This window comes from Perna viridis, chromosome 4, assembly GCF_037379345.1.
Source record: "Perna viridis isolate PV_CMFRI_1.1 ecotype Kerala chromosome 4, ASM3737934v1, whole genome shotgun sequence".
Lineage (NCBI taxonomy): Eukaryota > Metazoa > Mollusca > Bivalvia > Mytilida > Mytilidae > Perna > Perna viridis.
The window spans coordinates 35398003-35416397 of record NC_142448.1 but is presented as its reverse complement, the minus strand read 5'-3'; the positions used below and the strand labels follow the sequence as shown (position 1 = coordinate 35416397).

The window sequence follows — 18395 nt, the reverse complement described above, 5'->3', positions numbered from 1 at the left end:
ACCTATTGTTGGAAAAGATGCCGTCGTTTTTATCTTATCTTGGACACAGAATTTCCTATCACTTGATCAATAAACAAGGTCATGAGCTTTAAACCACAACCCTTTTAACCAAACTACTTTTACCAATTAAATAATTCTGTGTGAAAAAAAGGCGTGTGTATAGGAATAAATTTACATGAATTTATCATAGTTTTTGGCAAAATATTAAATGATAAGGAATATAACTAATATCTGAAAATATATTGTATAAAGGACTTTGGTTCGATTTACGCATAACATATATACAGCTTCGCGGTTTATTCTGCGTAAATGTAACCCAAGTCCTTTATGTAATACAAGAAAATGTGTTAAGTTGTTTCTTACATTCCTTAATATATATATGACTATAGTTAACAATATTGGAATAACGTTGCACGCGTTGTTCTGCTGGGTATACCTGCACTACACTAAACTAGTCTGAGAAATCGACCCATATATACAAAGCCATACAGCAGTTATGAAATCAATCTATTGGAATCCAAGATTTTTGTGAGGAAAATTTCCAGACAGTCGTGAAATATCAAAGCCACTTGAAATGGGAGTTTATATCGGAAAGCATAAAAAATCACAAAGATATATATGTGTATTTGTATTGTCCCTCAATATTTCTGCAATATTTGATACCAGCAAATAATATTAGATGAAAGCACTGTAGCATAGTCTTGAAGTGTTTTTTTATACAGATCAGATTATATAAGGCTAGCAGTTGCCAATCAATATCATAATATTCATTTGGCTGGTCTGATATAACTTTAACAATTTTGATATGATGTTAATTGGTCTGATGTAATATTTATTGGTCTGATATAATACCGACTGGTCGAATATGAAACTAGCTGATCTGATATGATGTTTACTGAACTGATGTAATATTTATTGGTCTGATATAATACCGACCGGTCGAATATGACACTTGCTGATCTGATATGATGTTTACTAAATTGATGTAATATTTATTGGTCTGATATAATACCGACCGGTCGAATATGAAACTGGCTGATCTGATGTAGTATTTATTGGTCTGATATAATACCGACCGGTCGAATATGACACTTGCTGATCTGATATGATGTTTACTGATCTGATGTAATATTTATTGGTCTGATATAATACCGACCGGTCGAATATGAAACTGGCTGATCTGATGTAATATTTATTGGTCTGATATAATACCGACCGGTCGAATATGACACTTGCTGATCTGATATGATATTTACTGATCTGATGTAATATTTATTGGTCTGATATAATACCGACCGGTCGAATATGAAACTGGCTGATCTGATGTAATATTTATTAGGTCTGATATAATACCGACTTGTCGGATATGACACTGACTGATCTGACATGATGTTAACTGATCTGATGTAATATTTATTTGGTCTGATATGATACCGACTGGTCGGATATGACTTTGGCTGATCTGATGTAATATGTATTAGGTCTTATATAATTCCGACTGGTCGGATATGACACTGGCTGATCTGACATGATGTTAACTGATCAGATGTAATATTTATTGGTCTGACATTATACTGACTCCATGGTCGGATATGACACTGGTTGCTCGGATAAGACACTGGCTTGTCTGACATGTTATTGACGTTGGCCTGATTGACGTAGTAGTGATATAATACTGACTTTTCTGACATAATCAAGATCTATCTAACATAAAATTGACCTGCCTGACGTATTATTGACTTGACGAACATGATACTGACCCGTCTGACAGACTAGTCTAATGACTTATATAACAATGTTATTATCTTTTCTAACTTAAAATTAACTGGTCTGACATGACAACGACCTATCTGACACGACAATGACATGATGCAGCTTTTCAAACATTTTGGGAGTATAAAACGATACCTGATAAGTATTATTACCCAGGTGGTGGACCTGGTGGATAATGGTGCCCAGCTTCTGCATTTGATGGACATTATTGCCAGTCTGGTGGGCCTCCAGGAAATTGTTGCCGACGTGGTTGATATGACCGATATTGTAGTCAATCAGGTGAATAGTCCTGTTGAGTAGGTATTGCATTGATCTTTGTGGTTGTAGTGTTCTAGGTCATAACTGTCTTGTATCTGGGTTGCTGCTACTGCAAGAGAGTATCTTACATTGTTACATGTGGCTTTCTGGGCAACCTAGATTGTTCGATATGTGGCACTGGGTAAATTATCCTTCCATTTTTCTTCCTATGGTATGTTAAACTCATTTTGATGTCAGAACCAACGCAATTTTTTATGTAGAAGAGTCAGAGTCAAAGTTCCTTATGACAAATCACCTAATTTAAAATTCTAAACAGACCAAAGAGTTCAAGTATATGTATCTCTATCCATTTTAGTTTCTAGTGCATTCTATGTAATTTATTTTTGTTTACCTTTTCAGGAACCTACCTACAAACCAATTAACATTCATGTCTTCGAAAACGTGAGTTTGCGTTCTTTAATTAAAAAAAATATTGAAAACAAAATTGGGCTTGTGCCACCCACTGCCTGGACCTTCCATGGATACCCCCTTAACATGTCTTATTGACGACCTGAGTATTACAGAATCCTGAATAGTTCAAGTCCATGATAGTTAAAATAGAAGGAACGTGTATTCCCTAGAAAATTATCGACTTTCTTAATCTACAAACTTTCAAAACTTGGTTAATTTAATGAATTCATCATATGTTTGGTAAAATTCAATTTGTACATGTAACTAGGAATCAGCAGGATCAACAATTCCATTGTATGGCTCCAGATTCATGGTCAGTTGGTTTCTATCAACACAGTAAATTAATAGAATACTATTATCTGAAGGAATTAAAAACAAATATTAAAATGCCCTATATTAATGGAAATTAATTAGTTGTATTGTTGGCTCTTTTAGTTGTTTTTCACTTTTCATTTTGTAAGAAATTGCAAAATGGAGAACAATTTTGAATAATTTTGTTTCCTCTGTCTTTGGAACGAAAGAGAAGATGTAAAAGGCTTGGCAATGTCTTTGTTTTAATTAGCTATCCCTACAAGTGCTTATATCTTTCTTAAAAATTGAGAATTGAACCAAGAAGAAAATTCAAATCAATCTTGATTGACATTTTGCTTCTTATTCGTCCTTTTTTTAAGGTTTCCTTATTCATTTTTTCCTATGTGGTATTATGTTTGTTAACGGTTAAGTACAAGCAAACTAGGTAACTTGTACCAAGTTTATAATTCTCTTTTGCTTCTCCTTCGTTTTCCCCTTCAGGTATGATAGTTCTGTGTTCTAAAAGGTGAAATAAATATTTTGATCTTGTCTATGCGATTGAATACCTTGTTATTTATTCGGGTTTTAATTCAGTTCTTGTGTTTCGCTATGAAAAATCACCGCCATGCAAATGTTAGCTACTTTCTTTTCTAATGTTCCCTACATCAACACCCCCGTCGAATGAGTTTCTTACAAATGAAATGTTTAACATTTTTATCACATTGTATTAACAAAGAGTAATCAAGGGAACCAAGATTCTATCGGAAATCAAAAGAATGTAATCCAGGGGAAAAGACCAGACATGGAAAACAGACAAACATATAAACAATAAACATAAAGTAACTAAATAATATATTCTAAGTAACTAAAATAAACGAGCAACTCGGACTTCACTAAAAACTGGGAGCATGGACCAGGTGCACCTGTAGGGTAGGCGTCTTCTTTTCTAGAAACAATTGCCAAGTTGCTCATGAAGTCCGGGGTAGAGGAAAGGAAAACTATGACACGTTGAACAAATCAGTTTTCATGGTGCAGATGGATACACCGTAACGATCCACGAGTTCAGAAAACTTCTGTAGTGATGACTTCAATCTTGTAGCAACATAATCATGTTCCAGAAGACTTAGTCTAATTGTAACAAGTCTAGCGCGATACAAAAAAGTCTAATACGTAGTTACGGCAAGCTCTGGCATAACGTATGAGTTGTGATATGAAAACTTCAGGTGCCGAAGGGACGTTGCCACAGATGAAAGGAAAGTTGACAATTCTGAACGAAAAGTCGTCACCTTTGTCGCAAAGGTTGGTCAATAGCTTTCCTTAACAATCTATTTCTACGTGTAGGTCAAGATATGAGGCTGACTTCACAGTGTCTGTAGTATCCTTTATCTCAAGTTCTTTTGGGTAGATGCGATGTATCAAATCCCCGATACTAGGATTGCATAACGATAATACGTCATCTATACAGCGGAAACTGAGATTAAAGGATCTAGCTAAACGATATTCTTTCTTTCGGATCAGATCAACTATAATGTCAGCCTCATAAGAGTGAAGGAGTAGGTCAGCAAGTAGAGGAGCACAATTTGTTTCCATTTGAATGCCGCTCGTTTGTTGAAAAATGCGTCCACCACACTGGATAAATATGTTGTCGATAAAAAATTCCAGCATTTTGAAAATATCTTCTGTATATTTGGAGGATGACTTGGAATTATATTTTACAAAGTATGAGGAATCTGTAACAATTAATTAATTTGCATTAACAGTTTAATTGAATTATAATAACAATTACATGTAACTAACTTGTAATGACATATACAATCATTACACACACATACACATCATAAAGTACGACTGTCATAATATCCTATATTACTCACATTCTTATTTATTCATTGTGTAGTGTTCAATAAAAAATGCACCTTAGTAATAATTATTGTATTATGATGTATATGTACATATTGTATCTTGTCTGACATGGGCCCATGATTGGTAAATAAAATAATGTCTAGACCAAATTTAAAAAATCTGTACATTGTACTACATGTATCTCCCTTAATATAAGCTTCCGCGGAACGCAACGCTGACATAAACATGATTTCTTTTAGCAGGCGGATGCAAGGACGGGTATGCCAGCGGCGGATCAAGAGTTTTACGTAAGGGGGGCCCCAAAAAAATTTCTTGACAGGATCATCGGTGGGGATCAAGAAATCATATTAAATAAATAATTTGATGGATTACAATTGAATCATACTTCTTTCTGAGTGTTTTTTTTCCAGGATTTAACACACACAATTTTTCAACAATTGTTAAAATTGCAATTTTCAATTTTCTAAGGGGGGCATGGGCCCCTCACCCCCTCCCCTCGGATCCACCACTGTGTGCTGCAATTAATCAGAACTATATATCGGCCGTTTCCGCTACACTAAAAAAAGTTTTTCTTTTGTATAACAAGAAAGGCTGAGGACTTCCGATCGGGCCCACACCGCATAAAATTGTGGGGCAGCTTTTTTTTTTATTTTCCATAAATTCCATACCCTCCACCAAATCTTTTACTAAAAATATTTATATCGCATTTCAAACTCCAGAGGATTATAATTTATACGGCAAAAATATGTCTGATGAATGGTACCCTGCCTGTCCTTTGTTTTCTGCGTACCCTGGCAAATTTAACTGTGTTTTCCACTTAACAATCATTTTTAGTTGATCCTAAAATTCAAGATTTTTTTCTTGGCCTAAAGAGAAAAGCGAAAGTAGAGTTGTCGTTCTTATCAGATCAGCATCAACGACAACTCTACTTTCATTTTGATTCAGGCTGACGACCGCTACGAATGTAATCTGCATATATGAAAGAAATAACACTGGTTTCAATGGTAATAAAAATAATATTTTCGAAGTGGAAGATACTTGGAACTAGCTATTAGAAAGGCCACTGCTGATTATTTATTCTTGGGTCTCAGTGTATCATTAAGAAGTTAACTATTTTCCAGACTGGAAAAAAAACAGGCCTTTTACATTTTTTATTTTGTCTGAAGTTAGAACAAAATTGAACTTTTCATTGCATTAAATCTATTTAACTAATGCAGCTTTAAAATTTCAGTTATTACTTGCAAAAAGGTATGGTAAATTTCCATGCCTAAAAAAATGTTCCCATTTGTATCACTGTATTGAAAACAAAGTTCTCTAAAATTATTTTTATCATAAACCTTACGATGGTAATTTGTACTGATGCACTTCAGCAACTTTTCAATGGATCATAATAACTTTGAAATTCTTAATTCATCGTCATTCAGTTTGACAACAATTTTCTGACCATGACCATGAAAATTTTTAAAATGGCTGAAAATCACATAAAAATTTCGAGTTGGTCCCTTATTTTCCTCTCCTAGAGAAAACTTGACAAATTTGTGGTTTCAAAGTTTACACTTAGTTCCTAGGTCAAGCACAACAAATTACTGAAAATGTGCTTCTCTCCGTCTTCTTGATCTAGCCATGCTGCGATACAGTGGGACCTGCAATATAGTGGGAACAGAGTATAGTGTATGATTTGAGAAAAGTAAAACTGCATCCTGAGGATGATGGACAATTCAATAGTTTTATAATCATTTATCACATATTTCATTGAAATAACGTAATTTTTGTACTTGCAATAAAAGGCATTGTTTTCTGTGAGGAATCTGCCCCCAGGGCAATATCTGCCCTCTTGTGTGCTTTACTGACGTCCCTTAAGTAGCCCTATTTTAAGAATCATGCAAAATCTGAAAAATGAAATACACCTAAGAAAAGGCTACATATTTTTATTTTTGTAATTAAGTTGTTTTATGGGCCTATATTATGAAATGTGTAATTATTCATTAAAAATCTGTGATAAACAGATTCAAACATGGCCTTTTTAATATTGCATGACTTTGTTATAAGCCCTTGATTGATATCGTCCTTTGAGCTTAAGCCCACAAGGCCAATATCAAGATTATGGACTGATGACAAAGGCAATATTTAATCTTAAAAGGCCATGTTTTAATCTATAAATATATATATATAAAAATAAAGAAGAATATTAGAATATTGGACACTCAAACTAGCAAATCCTAGATTTTTTGCCAATACAGTCGAACCTCAATGTGTCGAACTCGGATGAGTCGAAATCTCGGATAACTCGAACTAATTACAAAGTCCCAGCAAAACTCCCCTTACTCCAATACAATTTTACTTCGGATGACTCGAACTCGGATGAATCAAAACCTCGGATAACTCAAGGTAATTAATCAGTCCCCTCGATAGGACTTCTAGGTTAATTAACCCTGATGTCTTGAAGTTAACTAATTAGTCGGAAAACTGATTACTTTATTACAAACCATGATGGAAGTGTGTTTTACAACAATTAGCGTAGCTTTTAAAATTAATTTGTTGACACTTTATGTTTTGATTTATTTATTTAATTAATCTAAAATTGCGCGTGTTGTTTAAAGAAACGAATTTTATAAATAACACATTGGAATTTACACTAACAGTGATATCAAGGTAATTCATCAGTCCCCTCAATAGGACTTCTAGGTTAATTAACCCTGATGTCTTGAAGTCAACTAATTAGTCGGAAAACTGATTACTTTATTACAAACCATGATGGAAGTGTGTTTTAACAACAATTAGCATGGCTTTTAAAATTAATTTGTTGACACTTTATGTTTTGATTTATTTAATTAGTCTAAAATTGCGCATGTTGTTAAAAGAAACGAATTTTATTAATAACACATTGGAATTTACAGTAACAGTGATATCGGATATTTTGATATTTTGAATTTTTTTTAAAAAATACAGATGAATTGTAATGGTATGTGACTATACAATGAAACATCAAACAGACGATAGTAAGGGTATTTCAGCAAATACTTTCGTTTCCCTAGTGAATTTGAAATTTTATCGTAATATTGTAGAGCACATGGTTTGTCGATACTCCTGATTGGATTGTGAATGAAACAAAGCAGAATGTTATGAACTCTGACGTTTTGATATAGAAAAAATAAAAAGGAAATTTCACTAATGCTCCGTGCCGTTCAGTATTTCAAACGATATACAACATACAAAAAAATATCTTCCGATGTAAAACGCATAACATTACAAAGTACTGTGTATAGTGAAGTACATGTGCATGTACAAGCACAAGCAAAATAAATGATGTAAATACAGAAATAACCATGGACCAAACTACTAGTATTTCTGGTTTATCCTCACCCTCAGATTACTCAAACCTCGGATAACTTGAACATTTTTGCATGGACCCTTCAACATTTGGCAGTTTGACATCTCCTAAATCTACCTGTTCTCTATGATAAATATCATACAAAACAAAATTCAGCTTTCAATAGAATGTGTAAGTCTAGTTCTGGTTTCATTTACCCTTCTGGAATTCCTGATGAAGAACATTTTGAAATCTGAAGACCAATCGGTATTTTATTGTCTGCTTCCGGGATCTCGAAACCCTGCATTGCAAAGCAAAATATTCTAATCTATTCTTTTTTCAATACTTTTATCATGTAGAAATAGGTGGTAATTGTCATTTTGTATCGGTATTTTGACACCAAAAGATGTTTTGTTTTTAATACTGAACTTAACACAGTAGATGATAAATCACCATGCATTTAAATGGTAGATTAAAACCCATTGTTATGAAAACATGGAATCATGAGGAGACTTACATACCCTATATAAAATAACAAAATATATATATATTGTAACATTGGTTTCATATCAGATAAACATAGCACATCAATTTACACATTCAGTAATATTTAAATCCTGTAAATTTGTAGATATTCTGAAAATGGGATGCTTAAAATTAATTACTGTGGTATTTCTGACATGGCATAAAGAGGTTCTTGCAACAACTACTCATGGTAAGTATTTTTTTTATACATATAGAAATCATACTAAAATTATATGAGTGTTATCTGTTTGTTAATTTCATACAGTTGTATCCATAAATGAAATGCATGAAGGAAGATAATTATAGGTCAATGCCTGTAAAGGGAGATAATTTAACATCTTGGTAAAAGGTTTTCTGTGGTCTCACATACCACATACGGGTCAAATGGACACCCTCTTTGTAGTACCAAAAACACACTGGATTTAGTTCTATGCATTTTAAGTGCTTGATTTACGTGAATGCTGATCAAAAATAGTCAAAATAAAGCTGAATATGTGTACTTTAAAATCATACCTGTACTTTATTATAAAAATGTTTGAGTATTGTTTACAGAATAGAACAGAAAAGTGTATTTTTTTAGGGCCCTCAAGGGGAAAGACAATACAATTACAATTTTACATAAAATGTGTTAGTAATTTGCCTCCATGCTGTCAGTTTGCAGAAGAGGTAAAAATGTGGATTTTAAGAATTATTTAATCAAGTAAATTTTGTTAAAAAAATTTACAATCATTGTACCATTAGCATTATGATTTTCTGAGCTTTGCAGTGATATACAACTTAAAGATGTCATTTGTCCTCAGAATTCACAGAGAAACTTTGAAATTTACTTTTTTAACATGAAGTAATTGAAACTTCAGAAGTGGTTAGTAAAACCTATGTTGAAACCACAGGGTTTTGAGTTTTCACAAGTTTCATAATTCATTATGGAACCTTTTAACTTCCTCCCTTTCAAAATTAAATCTCTGGATTCGCTTAATTATTAAATGGCTTAAAAGTGAAACAGCATACATTGTATGCACTTATGGTTGATGACTGATTACAACTACCTGTTAAGCAGAACTTTGGATTTCCCTTGTAAATGATGGTGAAATTTCTATGGCAAATATCTCAGCTTCCCTTGCTGAGAATGATTTCAAATTTTATTTTTCAGCTTGACTTCAATGAATACCCCTAGTATGTTATTCTATGTAAGCAATTTCAATGGTTGCTATTGGGTGATATAAACTTTCTTTACATGTATATTGTATTTGGGTATAAATTGCTCAACAACTCATCTCTGTGGTTATTCCAGGGAGGTTTTCTGGGAGTTTGAAGGCTTCCCTTTTTTGTTTGAAAATTTGGTTAATTTCATGCAAAATTTATGGAAAAAATTAGCAAATACTAGCTTTAACCCCACTTTTCTCTTGAACTACCCTTTCCAACATCACTGGATTGGTGCCAGCTTTTAACTTCATGTTGTAAAATTTACAGTCCATTTGTAATAGCTCCTGAATTTACAGTACTTTCTTTCTGTTTACAGTTGGGTTCAATGAAAAAGACTGTGATGTATACAGACACTATCTTTATACAGAAGCAGATAAATTCATAGTTCATTGGAATGGAGACCCCTATCCAAAATTGTGTACCCTCAGATTCAATGTAATGAATGATGATTACAGATTATGTGCCCATGTTACAAGATTCCAGCTTGATTGTAATAATAATTTGAAGTTCTATTGGGGAGTTTCACAGAATATAAAGGTATAGTTTTAATGAATGAACCTAAATAGAAATGTATAGAAAAAGTCCTGAAGATCCTACAATTGTTGGGGAAACATGATCAGTTTTCAGTGGCTGATCCCAGGGAGGGGTGTTCTGGCAGTTGTAAGCCCCATTTATGTTGTAAATTTTGTTTATATTGAGCAAAATTTGTTGGGCAAAGATAAGCTTGATCAAAACCCCCCTTTTTTCATAAAATTCTGATTTTGCCCTCTGCATGTTGACAAAATTAACAGAAACACAGGGTCTTCTATTGTGGAATTCCAAAACATGCTGAAAAAACTCTTAAGACCCATAACCCATAATTTAATCAAAATATTCACTGAATCAGTTTGGCTGTGTACAATGCACATCTACACTTCATAACAATAGGTTATACTAAATATAAAGCATATCTGTTCAAGGGTACTTTCAGAGGAGTGAAGTCCACAAGCTGTTATGGACAAATAAATGCACGGCTACCATTATCATGTGCAAGCATTCCTATGCAGTGTGAGGCAAAAAAAAAGACAGGTTTCCAAAAAAGCATACACAGTGTTTTGTTACTGGGGAGTGTAATATAAGGATACATTTCCATAGCTTCATTTCATTTAAATGACTTTTTTTTTAGAGATACTCATGTCATGACAGCCTACCTATAACATATTGTAATGATAATGGTCTGGTCTATATGAGCATAGAACCTGAATATTACAACATTCGAGCAACTTCATCATTTCTACATATTGAAGTTTCTCCAACTTACATGGGCAGTAACTGGAAATCAAGTGATTCAAGTAGTTCAAGCTCATCAGGTTTGTAAAGGTCATGCAGTTCTCAACTTAAAGACAAGTATATTTCTATTAGCTGTGCAACATTCATGATGTCACAGGTAAAGGATCAAACACAGTAAGGAAGTGTCAGACTGGAAAATCTCAGACATCCTCAGGTAAGATTTCAACATCTCTAAATTAGCAAGCTTCTTTAAAGAACTTGAAATCTTACCCTTGGGTGTCTTGCTGTGTCTTGCACTCTCAGTGGTATAAGATTTTTAATATTTTCTTAATTGAAATGCAGTATGACAAGTGGAGCTTGATGCATGACAACACCATGATCTAAGCTAACCTTTTTATTCTTTAAGAGAATCTTTGGAAGTTTTTGAAGCTTTTGATCATGTAGGAGATCCTTGACTTGCTAACTTCTCCAATAGGGAGATAAAAAATAGTCGTACTTAGTAAAGCATTCTGCTAACGAGTATATTTTATTTACATGGTTTACGACAGAAGTTACATACTTTAATTACTGCTATCAGTCTAGTTAAGTGTCCTTCATCCACATATTGAAGATCATTCAACAATACTTTTAGCTTTTAATTAATTTTTTTAACATCAGAGCTTTTTTATACCCCAACACACAAAATGGTGAGGTATTATATTGTACACTCTGAAAAGTCGCATGTCCGTCAATCCCCCAAGGGTTTCCATGATAACTTGAGAACAGATCAACTATTTTGTCTTAAAATTAGCGCAATTGTATAGCACCAGAAAATAAAGTGTAAGACCAGTTTTCAGCAAATCCTGAAATGTGCTTTTCGAATTAGTCCATTTTGAACATTTTGCCATCCCCCTTTGTTCACCATTATGTGGTTTGGTACATGTATCACGATATTTTATTTATGCCCTATTTCCTGGTTGTGATACATGTAACTTTAACACCAGATAAAGAGCAGGCACTGGCATTTCACATATTTTGGCTTATTTGTTTTTGTTGTTAATAAAAACTATTGTTTCTAAAATTATACCAATAGATTGTATTTAAGTTTATACAACTACACTTTTTGTGGTCGTATAATATTATGATGCTGCCAAAGTTAATTTTTTGGTTTCCTTGTTATATCTTAAGTTTTAGTGAACCAAAATTTCACATTCAATTTTTACAATTGTTGGTTTTTTTCAAACTAAGTTGATTTTTTACTTAAGTAGCACTCTTTATAAAAATCAGGCAGGAGGTGATTCATGCATGTCAAAAACCAACCGAATATAGTTTTATTTCTTCTTCAGAAACCGTTGTAGATCACATAACCAGTCTTAGTTTTTCATTTGGGGGTTGCACTTTTGAGATAAAATTTACATAGATTGTACATGAAATTAGCACTTTGCAAGAGTTATCGTTCTTGATTTGGTTTGATTTGGTTGATTTTAGTGTAAAGTTAAAGTATAGTTTTCTCAAAAGTACTGATCTTAATACAGAAATGACTGCATCATGGAAGAAACACAAATTCTTGGATTCTTGAATTCTTGGTTTTGAAGTTTTCAGTATACACATCAATGGGAATCTACTATTCATTGGGAACCAAATTTCATGGTTTGACCTACCCACTAAAACCACGAAAGTTGGTACCCCACGAACAATAGTACTTTCACAGTATAGCATATGTTGACCAAAACAGAATCGTCTGATCTATGGGTTTTTCTACATCATGAATCACTTTACCACGGCAATGTCTGAATTTTATATGGAATGGTACTTAATTTAAATAAAAAGCTCTGCCGAATGCAGCATGATATGACCGCAGCCAGTTGAACATAGGGACTTACAGTTCATCAGCTGGTTTTGGTACAATATAGCACAATATTATGGAATTCATTGTAGGTGAAAAGTTCTGTTTTCAGTCATTAAAATGAAACAAAAAATATCGAAAAATTTTTGGCCCCTTTGATCGCTTGGGGAGAAATATTAAAAAATTGATTGAAAAATGCTAATATGGACTTCCATAAGGAATCTAATGAAAAAGAAATTTTCTAAAATGGACCAGAAATTAAAAAGTTAAATTTTGGAATGTAGCCCCTTTGGCCACTTTTAAGTCAAAAACCACAAGAAATATCTGCAATTTAATTGATGTAAGGAAAAATATTTTTCACAATTGGAAAAAAAATAATTTAAAAATAATTTTAAGGATGTGACCCCTTTTTGGCCCCCTTTAAACTGAAAAAGCTAAATGCTATTTTAATGCTGTAAGTTCAAAAGAGTACCTAAGGCACTGTAAAATGTTGGACATGCCTTCAAAGTGTTTTAAGAACCTCTGGAAAAAAAATTTGGCAGGGTTCCTCCTATACCCCGTTATTCCACCGGGATTTTTCATATTTAAAAAATATAAACTTTTGTGAGTAATTTTGTTCTGAAGAGTAACCTGTGTCTCCATACTAATTTTAGACATTTTTCTCTGACTGATTATATTTTACTGTAAAGGAGCAATTTACTAACTTTTTTGTGACTATGAAAGTGTAACAAAGAATTGAATTATCAAAGTGCATTTTCATATTGTGTTGGACAGGAACATATGTTAAATGAAGTACTGTGAAAGTATTATTGTTCGTGGGGAACAAATTTTCGTGATTTTTGTGGGTAGTCCAAACCATGAAATCTGGTTCCCAATGAATAGGAGATTCCCATTGAAGTCTATATTGAAAACTTCAAAAGCCATGAATTCAAGAATCCACGAACTTTTGTTTCTTCCCTAATCCACGAAAATTATTATCCATGAGTTAAAGTACCTTTACAATATCTAGCTTGGATTAATGTGTTGACATGCCTCACTATTCAGGGTTTGATATTTTGCAGTTTTATTATGCTGCACCTTGCAAAACATTTTACATCCTTCCCATTATTAATGCAATATTTTTTCTGAATCCCAAGTCTTGTTTTCGTAAAGTTATAATCCAAGCAAGGCAATTCTTAAATGTTCTTACAGACAAATGACAAAATTCTAGGAAAATATTAGAATATTGTTTGATAAAAGAAAAAAATATATTGGCAGTTATTTTTTGTTTTTTTCGTAGTTGGTGTTATAGCAGGCATAGTCATTGGGTTGGTTCTGATGTTTTTTCTGATAATTGTTTGTGCTATACGATACAAAAGGAACCAGGATTACCAGGGATCTACATATAACAATGCCAGATACTCTCACACAGCAACCCAGGGTGCTAATGTTCAAGTAGCTCTTCCTAACTCTAACCCACAAGGGCAATACCATCCTGTTCCTACCCAACAGAATCTACCACCTGGGCAGCAATATAAACCATTCCCTCAAGCTGGACAACAAAATCTGTACTATCCACCAGCTGAGCAACAGTATCCATCATATCCATCATGTGGACAACAATTTCCTGTTACAGGTCAACAGTATCCAACAACTGGGCAACCTTATCCATCTGCTCCCCCACCTGGGCAACAATTTCAAACTAGTGGACCATATCCTACTGGAGAACAATTTTCAGGTAGTAAGTATTTGTAAGGTACACATTTTGAAACAACAGTTTGTGGTCTTCAGGACATTGCACACACACACTACTACCTACCAGCTGTAGGTTTATATTGAGACTTTTTTTACTGAAGGCAGAATCATTTCATTATTTATTTTTATCGTATTTACTGTGAAAGTACCATTATTTGTGGGGTACCAATTTTTGTGGTTTTCATGGGTAGGCCAAACCACAAAATTTCGTTCCCAAGGAGAATCTGATTGATGTGTATACTGAAAAACTCAAAACCACATATTCAAGAATCCACAAACTTGTGTTTCTTCCCCACAAAAATTGGTATCCACAAATTAAAGTATTTTCACAGAAAGTCTTATGAAATGTATCACCAGTAACGTCACAGGGTCAATTTTAACACAGCTAGAAAATGCTATGCTTTGCTTAATTTATTTTAAAAGCATATTGAACTTGTACATTACATCAAATATATTGACTTGATTAGGATTTGAAAAATCATAAATTACAATTTTATACCTATATATGCTATTACAATGTACATGTGGAACTGTAACTTAACTTCAGCTTGCTTTTATCAATGTGTTTCTAATTAATGCTTTTGTTTTTGTTAGATCAAGCACCTTATATGCAGAATCCAAGTACAGGAGGAGCATGTTCTCCTTACAATACTCCTGGACATCAGGACAGCTCTGCTCCTCCTCCAAGTTACAGCACAATTATGGGGAAAATGTGATCTTCCTCATATTTGCTGAAAATCAAAGGACATTGGAAGGCCAGGTGGACTACCTAGTTGACTATACTTACAACAGTCCAATACCACTAGTCCTTTGCCCAAGCCTTAAAATAAATGTCAGTCTCTGTAAGAATCAGATAGTGGGTGAGATATGGTATAAAAAACACCATTTTGAATGTTTAATTTGATTACTTGCACAATCAAAATAAAGGAAAATGGAAACGATTTTCCATATCATTTTAGTAAATTGAGTTATATAACTTCTTTGAAATGCACTGAAAATGAACATTTCAAGGGCAGATAACTCTGTCAAAAATCACATTTTTCTGAGCAAATCCAGGGATAGAGAGATCAAATAATGGTCTTTTAAAATAAAATGAAATTATATTGTCAGATTGGTGGGTTTTTGACATGCATGTTTCTGATCGGTGTGTTTTTGACATGCATGTTTCTGATTTTTCTCATTTTTCCTGATTCTTACAAAAACTTACACTTAAAAAATTGACTCAGATTGGTGGAGTTTTTATTTGATTGAAATGAATGCTATTGTAGTGAGTGATTCAGTGACACATGATTTTCTTTGCATCAACATTGTTAAAGGACAATATGAGCTAGTGAAAAGTTTTGATGCTTGAGTTGAGTTCTGAAAATATTTGTCTCTGCATGTTCAAGCAAGACATTAAAATACAGTATTTCTTTTAATGGGCATGTGCATTATATTGCTTTTTTATCATAGGTAGTATGTTTTTTTTAGACAATCATTAGACTATCAGAAGGGTTAGGGCACTTGCTGATTTGAAAATAAATATCTTGGCATGGGTAAAATTGAAAGTAAATATTCCAGCCACAAAACATTTGCTGTAAAAAATAAATAAAAAATTCTGGTCTCCAGTCCTGATTCAAAAGTATAGATCATGTGCCAGGCCCCTTTACCTAATATTCCATCACTAACATTTTACCATTTTTGGACTTCTTTACTTTTAGGTCCATTCAGGAGCATAGTACATGGGACAATTATGCAGGTAAAAGTACCATTTTGATATGCATGTTTCAGATTTTTAGTTTTTTCTTTCCTGCTTTTACAAAAACTTTTTACTAAAGGGCCTAAATTAAAAAAATATATTTATTTACTGTGTCCTTACCTACTAAGGAGTTTGAGAATGGCAACTTTTTTTAATTTTTTAATTTTAAGGCTTAATCTTAATTATTAAGAATCTTTAATACTCTTTCTAGAAAATGATTTTAATGGGACATTTTCAAATGGTATATGATGAATGGCACATGGTCCTTTCTAATTCCAATCACCCCTACTTATAAAAAAGCCCTTTTTCTATTGACTTTTCTCCCTAGCCTGCCCTCCCTAGAAATCAAATGGTTGTTCCCTTGTACATCAGCTATACTTCAATGAATAATTCTCAAAATTTTTAACTTCATACTTTCTAGAATTAAATCTCTAAAACTACAAATATGTAAAATGTGTATCCTGTACTTTATTTTAAAAGAGAACAAACAAATGTGCAATGTTTTTTTAAAATAGAAAGTTGTTAAGTTTACTTCCCTGCCAACCATAAATGTGCTGTGGGACCCTATGCAAAGAAATGAATCATGATGCACTACATGTTTATTGATCTGAAGCAAAATTATCCATATTCTAAGCAAATTGATTTCTTTGAAATTGTATCATGAAGTGCCATACCTGGATTGATTTTTTGGGTTGTGACAGGAATCTTTTAAGAATACATGGGTAAAAAAGGGCCGCTTGATTCTGGTCAAATTCTTTTCCTATGTCAAATATTTAATTGGAATCAAAATTCAGAGCTGTATTGAGCTTAAATGGTATGTCCATACTTGCTCAAACTCTTCAGGGTAGACCTCTAGCTGATGTATGGACATAGCTAGCTGTGCTCAGTGAAGTATGTTATTAATATTGGTCTTTGTGTCTTTCATAGGTAAGGTGTCTTGTATTTAATATGTAGGGCAAGAAATCATTTTTTATTTTCAAAAGTATATTGCATTACTGACTTGATTGATATTTCTATACATTATTCAAGTCTTGTTTCTGTACGGTTTCTTTTTTCATGGTTGTATACTGTTTATTTATTTTATACTTTTAAGAATTTTGTTAGTAATATTCTTGCTTTGTCTTTATGTCTTTTTATTATATATTTGTAAAAAAGAAAGTCTAGAATTTTAATAATGATTTGTATTATATTTTGACATATTTTTTTCTCAATTTTCATGTCAGTACCTACCTTTTTGTAGATTTTTTTTATTATAAAACTGTATGCCTTTTAAATGTTTTTACATTAATTCTTCTTGTATAAAAGCCATTACACCAGGTTTGTTTAGAATAGTATGTAGCTTAAAATAGATATATGTCATTTTGTCTATATATATTTGCAGAATGAATACAATACTTATACATTTCTGGAAAATATAAAATTATTTTTTACTTCCTGTGAAACAGTCAGAACCTTTCTTGAAACCATGGTGATCTGACCTGTTTCTAAAGCTCTAACAAATTAATTTGGTATTTTCTGGCAATGTACATGTTGTAATTTTTCCACTAATATTCAAACAAGCACTATGATGTGAAGAGGCTCCTAGGAGCCTCTTGTTGTTAGTTATGATATTAATGATATTTTGGTGTAGATTGTTAATATGTGTTTTTAGTCTGATATTGACTATCATTCATATGCATTTGTTGTCAACTTCTGTATGTAGAATATTTAGAATGCTTCTAATTTATTTAATGTATTAGTAAAGTTTTACTATTTCTAATATAAGATTTGTGTAAACAAAATTGTCAATAAACTGTTCCATTGTTACCAATCCCCATTTTTCGTAGAGTAAAGGTTTTTAAGTCTATCACATATTTAGATGATATTTTCTTATAAAAAAAACATTGTATCCTTTACTATTTGTTTTTCTATTTCTAGACTGTCTTTTTAAAAAAAATTGCCTTTTTTACATTAACTGTACTATTACAGTGTTCACTCAAAGCTGGTTTAGTGAGAATTGCCAATCACATCAGTGGCTGATCAAGGGATCAAATGAATGGGGGCATTCCAAGCCCCAAATTTTCCCTCACATTCAGTGTTATGGCTTTCTGACTATTTTTAAGTAGCAGTCTTTGTAAAAATCAGACAGGAGGTGTTTCATGCATGTAAAAAAACCA

General features: G+C 32.9%; 1 protein-coding gene across 1 annotated transcript; it reads left to right on the top strand.

Annotated features, from left to right (window-relative positions):
• Positions 1–5532: 5532 nt before the first annotated feature.
• LOC148619892 (uncharacterized) lies at positions 5533–18045 on the top strand. Its single transcript, XM_088580282.1, has 6 exons — positions 5533–5639; positions 8577–8660; positions 9990–10210; positions 10839–11022; positions 14047–14487; positions 15096–18045. The coding sequence occupies exons 2-6, from the start codon at positions 8588–8590 to the stop codon at positions 15215–15217; spliced, it is 1041 nt and encodes a 346-aa protein (XP_088436408.1). The 5' UTR covers positions 5533–5639; positions 8577–8587; the 3' UTR covers positions 15218–18045.
• Positions 18046–18395: the final 350 nt, after the last annotated feature.